This window comes from Frankliniella occidentalis, unplaced genomic scaffold, assembly GCF_000697945.3.
Source record: "Frankliniella occidentalis isolate FOCC.00 unplaced genomic scaffold, Focc_3.1 Scaffold722, whole genome shotgun sequence".
In the NCBI taxonomy this organism is placed as follows: Eukaryota; Metazoa; Arthropoda; class Insecta; order Thysanoptera; family Thripidae; genus Frankliniella; species Frankliniella occidentalis.
Window position 1 is genome coordinate 3,677 of NW_026267834.1, and position 11,074 is coordinate 14,750.

The 11,074-nt window shown below is 61.5% G+C and overlaps 1 protein-coding gene across 3 annotated transcripts in view; it reads left to right on the top strand.

The window, feature by feature from the left end:
• Nucleotides 1–570: 570 nt before the first annotated feature.
• The window catches only part of LOC113202016 (proton channel OtopLc-like), a 21,068-nt gene continuing 10,564 nt past the window's right edge, over nt 571–11,074 (top strand). For 2 of the 3 annotated variants that reach the window (XM_026416048.2, XM_026416049.2), the window contains exon 1: nt 571–986. In XM_026416048.2, coding sequence (XP_026271833.2) covers nt 661–986 — 326 coding nt within the window. In that variant the 5' untranslated portion in view covers nt 571–660. Of the gene's footprint in view, nt 987–2,254; nt 2,839–11,074 lie in introns of those variants that run through there. The other variant, XM_052275644.1, reaches the window with a different exon arrangement.

An 11,074-nucleotide genomic window follows, 5' to 3' on the forward strand; every position in this document is an offset into this window, starting at 1 on the left:
TGTGATAAGCCATTTTTGTTAGCCCAGAAGTACAGCTATATAAGAATTCTGTAAATTTAAAGTCATTTGTTGTCGTAAATTTACTACACCATTTCCCCTGGAAAATTTTCTTGTGAATAACCTGCAAATATTCTCCGCAGTATGGCACCGCGCGTGCGGCTCCCTCTATCACGTCCAACATACGAGAGCGTTAGTATTCCTTTTCTTTTTTTGTGTGTGTTTCGCGTACTTGGCGGATGCCGCACGCACGCGGGTGGCGTTTAGTTTATTTCACGGCGCGAATATGATAATGCCGTTCTTTGCCGTTGCCGTGGGTCCGTGGGACGCGGCGATAGTGTGCAGCCGGGCGCCCCCGCGCCCCCCGTCACGCGAGGCGTCATACAGCACCACGTGCATAACCGCGCGCCGACGCCCACCCACGCACTCGCACGAGCGCATGCAGTCACCACCAAAAAAACCCAAACATGAACGTGAGAATGCGAGTGAACTTTAGGACCTCTATGTGTCGCCAAGGCGCCGCCTTCCATCGCTCTAATGATCACCACATTATGTTCTGTCTGTTCTGCAGGATGCGGCGTGACGGGGTGCTGACGGAGGCGAGCGCCGTCGCCAGCTGAGCTCTCCCTGCCCGGGGCCGCGAGCCCCCTCGCCTCCGGCGCCATGACCCACCACCGCAAGATGGACGACTCGTCCCCGGACCTCAGCCTCAAGCTACGCCGCAACTCGTCCGACTCGCGCGACTCGTTCTACCTGGACCTGGACCAGGGCATCGACTCGGACATCGAGGAGATGACGCAGGCCTCGACCTCGGGCACGGCGCCGCTCGCGCCGGCCACGTCGTCGGGCGCGGGCAGCGGGCTGCTCGGGCCGCGGCTGCCGTCCGGCTCGATCGGCCTGCTGCCCCTCGACCAGGAGCTCACCCTGGACGAGGAGGACGACGACGACACCATCACGCCGACGACGCACAAGACGGACGAGACGCCGTGGTGAGTACAGTAGTGGACTCGCGGCCTCCGCCGTCGCGAAGAGTCTCGGGGTCGGGAAGCAGCTTATCTGCGTCAACCCCAGATTGAACGTAGTGAGGATGGGGTTGGCTGCCCGTCAGGCGCCATGGCCCCTGTGAGCATAGGCAAAGACGGCAAGACGGTGCGTGCAGAGAAAGGCCCCAGTGCAAGCAACCTGCAGGCAACTAACTTTGCGCGGGCATAAATTAGCATATCTTCTCTGTTGGGGGGGGGGGGGTATCTCACTCGCCTCCCCGCTCTGGCCGACCCTAGGGGCAACACGTGCTGCAGCTGTGGAAGTACACATCCTCCCGGCCCACCCCGCCACACACCCTGTCCCGCCCGGGCTATATGGCTTCCTGAAACGGATGGAGTCCCTCTTCCCCGCCCCGCCACGCCCCGCCACGCCCCGCCACGCCCGTTACATCCTCCGGCCGTGGCCGAGCGCGCGGGGACCGCCCTCAGCGGCGCAAGTGTCTCGAATGGCGGGATTACGACCACTCGGAGACGGTAAAACGGCGTTACTCCCCCCAGTTTGCCGCTGCCAAGTTGCAACGTTTGGCGCGTCGCGTCCCGCTGAGCCCCGCCTCTCCCCGCGCCCGGCTCACCCCCCGCACGGCTCCCGACGCGATGGTCTGGAGTACCCCGCCCTTGGGGGTTGCTTGCGGCGATTCCGAATGAGGGGCTCCCGACTTGTACGTGTTTGTCGTGGTGGAGGGGAAAAGTTTTGTTCCTGCGGATGAGGTGCGGGTGCGGTGCTAAGCAGCTAAAGGCTCCGTACGCGGGCGGCACCGGCACGCCCCGGCACGCGTCTCCACAATTTTACACCCGCCCTTTCTCCAGCCTCCATGAGTGTTCACAAAATATCTCCAGAAAAAAAGTACTAAAACAATCCTGGGAGCAACGCGCACGACTCCTGCAAAGGCCTAACAACCCGCAGGGCGTGGTTGCAGTTTTATCTGCGAGACCCCGAACACTTCTCTCCCCTTCGTCACTCCGCCCTCTCTTCTCCCCTCTCCCTTTCTCGCCGCGATGCGCTCGCGCGAACCTTCCCTCTCCCCCCTCCTTCTCTGCTCCCCGCCCTGCCCCCTTCGCTGTCTGTCTGTCTGTCTGTCTGTCTGTCTGTCTGTCTGTCTGTCTGTCTGTCTGTCTGTCTGTCTGTCTGTCTGCCTGCCTGCCTGTCACTCGCTCGCAATCTACTGTACGTGTTTATCCCTGTGTGCCCTTCTGCTCGTCCCTCGGTGCGGAGTGAAGTGCCGTGTGCCCGCTGCAGTGCTCGGGCGGCACACCACGGGACGGCACGGGCACGGTGGGCACGAGGACCACCACCACTAACCAGCACCACGACGCTGGTCAGGACGAGCGCGTCTGTCGTGCCGCCGCGCGCTGCCGCTACCTCCGCCCACCGTGCTTCTGAACTTATACCGCATAACGCAGCAGGAAAAGACGTTGTCATTGAGCTCGTTCCGTGCCGGCCAAGTGTGACTCGACGTTGTCAACGACAGCGAAAACGAAGACGACAATGTAGTGTGCTTGGTGGGAAAGTGATGTGACCGTGACCGCCCTCAGCAACCCTCGTGGAATAGTGACAGTGGACGAATGCTCGAGCGGACAGACAGCGGGCAGGTACCTGTACCACCAGTAGCTCGACGACCATGTCGTCTGACGAAGCGCCCCAGCCGCAGGCGGCGCAGCCGCAGCCCCAGGTGCATCACCGCGAGCCTCGGCTGGAGCCACCGCCAGGCAACCAGCTGCGCGTCAGCTGGTGCGTGGTCAGCGAGGAGATCGTGCATGGCGGAGTCCAGGAGACGAGCCTCAGCGAGGCGTCCAGCAGGTGAGCGAGGGTCAGAAACTAGTTGGGACCAGCGCTCCGTTTCACATGCATCTTCGCACCCTGGGAATGCGCGACCAGAGCGGGTGGCTCGAGAAATTATTGATTTGGTGACGAGGGTCGAGGACTGAGCCTTGCCGCAGCGGCTCCATCGGGCCCCCGCTCTGCATTCCCGAGAGGACCAAAAGACAGCCTTCATATGTGGGTTGGTGGGTTTGTGTAAGTAGGCCCCTTCGGGCGGCCCGCTCTCCAGCAAACCTCTAACTGGACATGTCGGGCAGGCAGGCAGTCAGCGCCCACCCCCTATGCCAACTCCCCTCCGCCACAACCCTGTCCCATCTGCTCCGAGGCGGGCGCTGGGAACACGTTATGGCAATTTGGGCCTCCCATAGCCGCCCCCGCCCAGCTCGGCTCCAAAGCCCTGCTTCCATCTCCCTCTGGGCGGGGGTCATGGGATCCGGGGGGCAGATCGGGATCAGGCCCCCAGAGCTGTAAAAATAAGGCGGGTGAAACCACTACGAGCGGGTTTGGGTGCGGGGGAGAGCGGGAGCCCGGTGAGGCGGCCGGGTGAGAGGAGAGACGGTCCCGGGCGTGGTGTTTACTGCCCAATCCCTCCTTATCGGCTGGCAGGGCCCGACCAGCTCTCTCTCTCTCTCTCTTTCTCTCTGTCTCTCACGCTTTCACTCTCGCGCGAAGATTGTTCCGCAAAAAAACTTTTCCTTTTGCGATATCAGCCGTGGGAAAAACGACGCTGCAGAGATAACTAGGAAAAAGCATAGGGAGGAGGAGTTGAATAAAATTTTTGGAAATCTTCCGAAAATTTTCGATGATTATTTTCTGGTCTTATTTTCTGGTCCACGGTTCCTTCGCCTTTAGGCCCTCGGTCCTGCCAGCCATTTCTTGCATGCCGCTATGTCCGCTGTCCGCGCTAAAAACCGTTTCTTGCTGTCCAAGTACCCCAAGGACAATCGGACCGATTCAACGACGCCCCATGCCTTTTTCCCTACTCCCGTCCTTGGATTGCTCCGATGGCCCTTTGGATATCTGATTTTACAGTGTCCACTTACCAGCCAAAGTGGCGAGGGGGATATCACTTGCGTACACTTTCATCTGGTCTGATTTCCCCAGGGCTGGGTTCTGGGACCCTGAGTCCGAGAGCAATCGAACCAAAACTTAAACAATGTGGTCACTGCGGTGGGCGGTGGGTGCCTTAGGATTGCGACCCTCGACCCTTCAGGCTCCGCAAGACAGTAGGCGAACCACAGGACCGGCCCGCCACATGCCGGCTGCCGCACTCTCCGCCCCACGGCCACGCCACGGCCCTCCTCGCCGTCCGCCACTCCCGCCCCGCCGGTCACTTGCCGGCCACCGCACACTGCGCCGCGGTGCTACGGGAGTTTCCGTCGCCATCAGTCGCGGTAATGGATGCTCGGCACTCGGCAGCCTGCAGCCGCAAAATAACGTCGGATCTGCCTCCGTCCTCGTGGTGGTCTGAGTTAGTGGGGGCAGAGACAGACAGACAGAGACGAGCTCGTGGGGCGTGGGGGCCCCAGTGACCGTGATATGCAAAAAGCGTATGGCAGGTCGCGGGAGGGGGTGGGCGGCTGGGACACACGTCCCGAGTGTGCGCGCTGCAAATGAGCCTTTTCCGCCCGGTGCTGCTCTGAGTGCGGCCGTGCAAGCCCCGCCCGCCCGCGGCCCTGGCGCGCCTCGGCCCCGGGCCCGTGAGCGCTAGGTGCGCCCGGGGACCCCCGGGTAGGCAGCGGCCGGACAGGTGTGCGCGGCGGCCGGCCCGCCTCCCGGGCGGTGGCGCCCGGCCCGGCTGCGGCCGCGACTCGTAGTGCCGAGCCCCGCAGAGGGGCGCGCTGCTCGGGAACGGCGCGGGGGGAAGGGAAGCCCAAGCTGGCAGCCCTCCGCACTCCGCCAGGCCCGGGGCCGACGCCCCGCGGCCGGGACACGTGTCGGAAGCGCCTGGCCCGCGCCGCTTGCGCCGCTTGCCCGCCCTCCCCCGCGCCACTGCTGGGCTGGGGGCGGCACTGGCGCGGGGGCGGATCGAGGGGCGGCGCCGGCGCCGGCCGCCCTCCCCCTTGGCTTGGCCCTGCTTGGTGCTTGGCTAGGCTGGCCGCCTCTGGTTGACAACGACAACTGCACTGTTTGAGCATGAGAGGAGGGCGCCCGTCTCTCGTGCTTTGAGTTTGCTTGGCGGCGGGCTAAGCTGAGGGAGCACTGGGAAATCATGTCTTCCACGTCAATTGCACGTCAATTGATGTATATGTTCAAGTGTGCAGAGTTTAGACACATTAATTAGATTGCACGTCGCAATTTGTGTCAATGGGTGTGCAAAGTTGGGACATTTTAGAAACTTTAGCAGCTACATCATCCATCTGTGAATGTGCCGAGTAATGTGAGCAAAGTGTGCAAAGTTTAAACGGGTAGTACGGTTTGGATTACGTAGATAACACAAGTGTTATTCAAAACCAGTTAGATTTCATGCAATCCGCAAATTCAGTCTGTTGCCGCCCCCTGTCATCGCAGATGGGCGGCTCGCAAGGGTTGAAGAGGAGAGAGACCCGCCCCGCCCCTGCCCGCTTCACCCCTCCCCGCCCCACCTAGCAGCAGAGGAAGTGGAGGAAGGAGGCTGGGCGGCGGAGTGGAGGGAGGGGAGGCGGAGGCGCTCGCGGTGCGCGCAGTGACAGGCGGAGTGACGTCTTCCCGAGCCCACTGCCCCACCGCCACCGCCGCATGGACCGCTCGGGAGGAACTTGTTGGCGGTGAGGGGAAGACGGCCCGCGGCAGACAAGGAGAAGCGTGTCGGCAAGTCAAAGGCAGGTGTGTGTGCCTGGGGGAGGCAGGGATGGGGGATTGGGTATTCGGTCTGACAGTCGTGAGATGCACCATACCACACAACCGAACATCATATCCGCTGGGTCGTCGGTCATTTTCCATTTTGTATTCGTAAATCGACTGTACCTCGTTTGAAACCTAGCAGCCTTATTATTCCCAACCCGACATGTCCTCTTTCCTCCCCCGGTAGAATCGACTTGCCGCTCCTCCTATCAGCGCTTTTGATCTGGATGTGTTTGTTTTGTACGGTGCAGCTCACTATGCTGCCTACCGCTGCCAACGGCCCCACGCCCCTCCCCACCGACCCACCGCCCCAGCCCCAGCTCGGGCGCCGTGTGGAGCCATGCAGGCGCTGCGCAAGGTGCATGTCTAGGAGGGGCTGCGGAGCGCGGGGCTTGGGTCGTAAACGAGATATGGGCCCATGGGCCGGACCGAAGGGGGTGGCATGAGGTGTGCGGAGGGTGGCCGGAGGGTGGCCGGAGGGTGGGCGGAGGGTGGTAAACCTGTACACTGCCATAACACTCCGCCGGCATGGGTGGTTCCCAGTTCTCAATAGTTTGTTGTTCCGAGTGTAAAGGCTAATACTCCCTAGTGTTGCGGGTTCCCATATCTAAGGAGCCATGGCGCCCTACGGGCAGATCGGGTAGGCAAACCCGCAACACTGTGGTGTATTGCCTTTACAGACGGTACAGAGCGGGTGGCCAGTGGCCAGCCTCGTCTCTTGAGGCCGAGGCGACGCGCTCGCACGCCTGCCATGCGTAAAAGTACCCCGGACTCTGTACTGGTGTTTCAGAGAAGACGCGCCGGCGCGGGCGGGTTTGCCTACCCGCCTTCGTACGGGCAGAGAGGCTATGCAAACCCGCCCGCACCTGCACCTGCGTCTTCTCTGAATCACCCGGTACGGCACATGTATGCAGTATTTACCGAATACCCACACCCCCATGTGCGGGTGATGTCATTTATACAGGGTTTTCAGAGCAAAATAAAAGGACAGTGCTGGCCAACTCAATCCTCTGTATGGCAAAGTAGACGGCACTTTAGTGTTGCAAGTGTTAACCTTCAAATTGATCGGCGATATCACTCTTCACTCATGCCAATATTCTGTAGATGACACCACAATCAGTACATCTTGCTGCCATAATCTGGCTGTGTACTTTTTTTCCGATGTCTTCCCCCCTGAATACAGTAAACGGTCCACCATGAATTACTTAGCTCGCTTTTTTCAATGCTATTATCTCCCTCACGCAAGAGCGAGGGGCCGACGGGCGCAGCCCGGCAGTGGAGGGTGCCTCGCCCTCGTGAGATATATGGGCACGTCGAAAAAGTTTTGCCAAGAAGTGGGCCCGTTTTGTGTGACGAGGTCACTGTAGCTGCCTGGGCACACACTCGGTTTGTAAGCGGACACCCCCGTGCTCTGCGCCCGCCCGAGGGTCGGGTCGGGCCGGCCGGGCCGGGGTGTCAGGAAGGATCGTTTAGAGCGTAAATTACGTTTGTACATCGCGACGCCCGGCCCGGCCCCGGTGGCGCGGCAGAGTCAACGCACCCGCTAAGCGCTAAGCGCCCGGCCGGCCGCGCCGCCGCCCCGCCCATCTCTGCCTCTTACGCTCTCGCTCACCCTCTTCCCCACTCTCCTCCCTCCTGCGTGTTATTCTTCTCCATTTCGCCGCTTCGTTTTCTTTTTCGTCCTCTGTATCTCCCTTCTCTCCACCCGCGCGCCGACTACAACGTCTCTCGTTTCCCAATGCCTCTGAAAGCCATTACTGTCGTTGTTGTCGGCCTGCCGCTGCTCTGCTGCAGCCCTGCCGTCGTCATGAGCTGTGTGTGCCTCCCCTCTATGGGACGCCCCCTCGCCTAACGCGACCCGCAGCGGGTGCGGCGGCGGCGCGAGAGGCTGGAGTATGCTTGTGTTGGTCACTTTAGCCGCGGGCGGGGCTGGGATGCGCCGTGCCGCCCCCAGGCCTTTTGAAAAGCCCCGAACACGAAAAATCAATCGCGGTCATACACAGGCGCGGGCCGGCCCGCCCATGTGGCCAGCGGCCGCCAGGGGCTCGGGACCCGCGCTTCACCCCCGCGCCTTCTTTCCCTTCCGCCCTCAGCTTGTCTGGCCAGCCTGCAGGGCCAGCGGCAGAGGGGCGACACTCGGGCGAACAGACCCAACCGCTTGGCATATGATTCGCCTGCTTCGAAATCCGTGCACGCTCAAAGTAGCCATGAGCTTCGGCCCTGTGCGAGCAGTGAATTATGGGTGGCCACAAAGTTGATGAGCATGCACACCATCACGATCACGGGGGGGAGCTGGCCGCAGGGCGGCGGGAGAGGTTCAGGACAGACCGCTCTGGAAGAGACAGGGAGAGTGATGATGCGGGCGGGGGAGAGGAGAAGGGGTCGGCGCGGAGGGAGAGCGCCAGGGACGGGCCAGGCAGGCGGGGAGAGGCGGGGCCTGGGCCGAGTGGTCGGTGCGCATGAGCCCATCAGGCCCATCAGCCCGTCAGGTGTTCAGCGAGGGTGTGAAGGGTGTTCTTGCCGCACCCCCGCCCCGCCCGCCACGCCTCGCCACGCCCTAGCCCCACCCTTTACTCTGGACGTGCGCCGCCGCGTCGGCGTGGTCGTGTCCCCGAGCAGCGCCGGCCCCGCACTAGCTCCGCTCCGGGGCGCGTTGTGTGTCGCGAGTCGCGGTTGCGCGGTTGTGCGGATCAGCGTCGGTCGCGGTTCCCCCCGGTGGTCCCGTGCGCGGCCCCCGCGACCCAGCCATGAGCAACCTGACGTACGAGCTGCGCCAAAGGCTCGTCGTGTTCTGGAAGAGACACAGGTAAAGAGGGCACACGTGCCCACACCCTGCTCCTTATCACCACTACCATCCGCTTCCCCGTCCTCGCCACCTGGTACCAGCACATCCTCAGACCATCTGCGCCCGCCGTCCCTCTTCATCCAGATCGATGTGGTCCAGTTTTCGTCCCCGTCTCACACACACTTCACCAGCACGAGTCACATAGTTTCCCCGCCGAGCGCCCTCTTGCACTACTCCGGCGCGGCGGCGAGGAGGTCTGTGGGCCACTGGCGCTGCACTCGCGCGCCACGCGATCGGCCCCGCCCAGCTCCTTTGCGCTCTTGATGTGCCGCGCTCACGCACGCCATACCACCAAGCCGCGAAGGGACCTGTTGCCCGCAGCTGCCCGGCTGGCCTCGCTGGATGGAAGGAAACTTTGCTGAAGTCTCAAGTTCTGCGCCAACATGGGGGACGTGATCCCCCCGTTCCCTTCTATTCTGCGCCGCTTAAGTTGTTTCTCCCCCGCCCCATTATGCACGTTTACCGAATGTTCGCTCATTCGCCAACAGATATGACCCGACGTCTCATTTGTGTTCGTGTACAAACAACGGTCGTTAGCAGCACACTCCGCGCGCCTATTCTGGTGCGAGCGAAGCGCGGGGCGGCTCAGCGGGCGCTCGTCCAGCCAGCCCGCAGCCGTAGGCCCCGCCCCGCCCCGCCCCACCCCTAGGCCTGGAGTAAACCTTCAAAGCGGGTAAAAATAAAGTGGCAGAGGCATGGCAACTCTTCCGTGGAGGGTAGAGGGGCGTGCGGGTGCGGGTGCGGGCGGAGAGCTCCCCTTCCCCTCTCCTCCACGCCCGTTCGGTTTTGTGCCCCACCGCGCCTCACCGCGGGCCCCGGTGCCGTGGGGCCGTTTCCCCCCTTGGGATGGCACGGCACGGCGAGGGGGCCCTAGGACCGAACGCGGAGGCGCTGAAATGCAGCACAGCGGGGCCGGGCGCCCCTTGCTCCCCTCGCCTAGCATTCCTGGCATCTCAACAGCAGCAGCAGGCGGGCATAAAGGCGTCCTTCAGCAGCTCGGGAAGAAGGCGTAGGGCGAAGGGGTCTTGCTGACCGGCTTGGCCGCTCACTTCCACGTCTTGTGGCACGTCCAGAGGTGTGCGTCCGGAGTGGGGATCAGCTCCAAAAGTCCAGAAGTGTTCGCTTACTTGGTGCACCCTGCGAGTCTTCGTTGTAGGCAAGTTACAAGGATGGGGTGTGGTGCGGATGGCCTATCATGTGTTTGCAGGCGGATGGTGGCCTATGCTGCAGGCGTTTTCTAATCAAGTCATTTTCAAGTAGCCTCAGTCCAGTTCTTTCCAATGGGTGTTTTTGCAAAACTACATCGTTTACATCCACCTACAACACCCCCCCCCCCCCTCTCACGAAAAAATAACAAAAAGCTGAGTTCTTCAAATAGTATCGATAGTATCCGGAATACCGGGGCGGGCCGCGACAGAGAGAAAATAGAAGTTACCGTCCAGGAAGTTCCCTTTCTTCCTCTGCTTACCGCCTCGTCCTTTTACAGCCCTGTGCATAGCACACGGACACGAACAAACACAAAACACACGCACGCTCGCACAACCATACACACAGACACACACACACACACACACACACACACACACACAAGCTAGTGCGGGTCGAGTCATAGGGGTTCGACGTGACAGCGTGAAGTCCGTCCTCTCTCCTCTCGGGAAGAGGAGGGGGCGTGTTGAGGGTTAAGAGGGGAATAAGAGAAGAGGGTTTGCAGTGGGGGAAGCTTTGCGACGGACGGGCACAAAGGCGCGCACGCAAAAGCGACCAGGACTGTAACGACGTGCGAGACAATACGGCCCCCGCCGCGCCCCGCCGCGCCCCGCCGCGCCCCGCCACGCCCCGCCCCAGTGTTCGGAGCGAGGTTTCGCAGGCGACGCAGAGCTGGATTAATTTCGCGGGGGACGCCCCCCGCCCCGCCCCCTACTTCACCGTTACGTAACGTCACGCGGAGGTCGTTGCCCCTCACGGAACACTCTCCTTCTCTGTGTGGTCCGACTCACTTTCCACTCCACGGTGTACTTTACGAGTGCTGTACTTTTTGCCGCTCGTTTGCAAGTGGCATATTTTTCAGCTCCCTCTTTTCTTCCCTTTTCAGTATAATACCCCCCCCCCCTTCACACTCACGCACACAGTTGCTAAAAGGGCTGACGCTTGTGCGGAGGGAGCGGGAGGCAGTGGGGGCTAATGGCTTTGTGTCCTGTATATTATTCTACCTGTAGTATTCCCCCCTTTCCCCGGTGCTGGGGCTGGCCGAGGCGTGGTTGCGTGGCGAGGTGTTTGAGACCGGGTCATGCAAAACTGTCGGACAGCAACAGGTCAGGGGTGACCGCCACAGCCAAAAGGGCGCCGGAGTCTCGGGTCACCATGAAAAATTCACACAAAAATCAACGACCCCCTCAAAAAAGCTGAAGAATCAAATCCACTACAAGTAATAGCTTAGGGCGTCGCCGTCGCTCTAAGGAGGTAAGCAGGACGAACGTCGACTGCAGTAAAGCAGTGTTGATGGTGATCGTTTTACCGGGCCTGCTATTATCACACGACCCCCCCCCC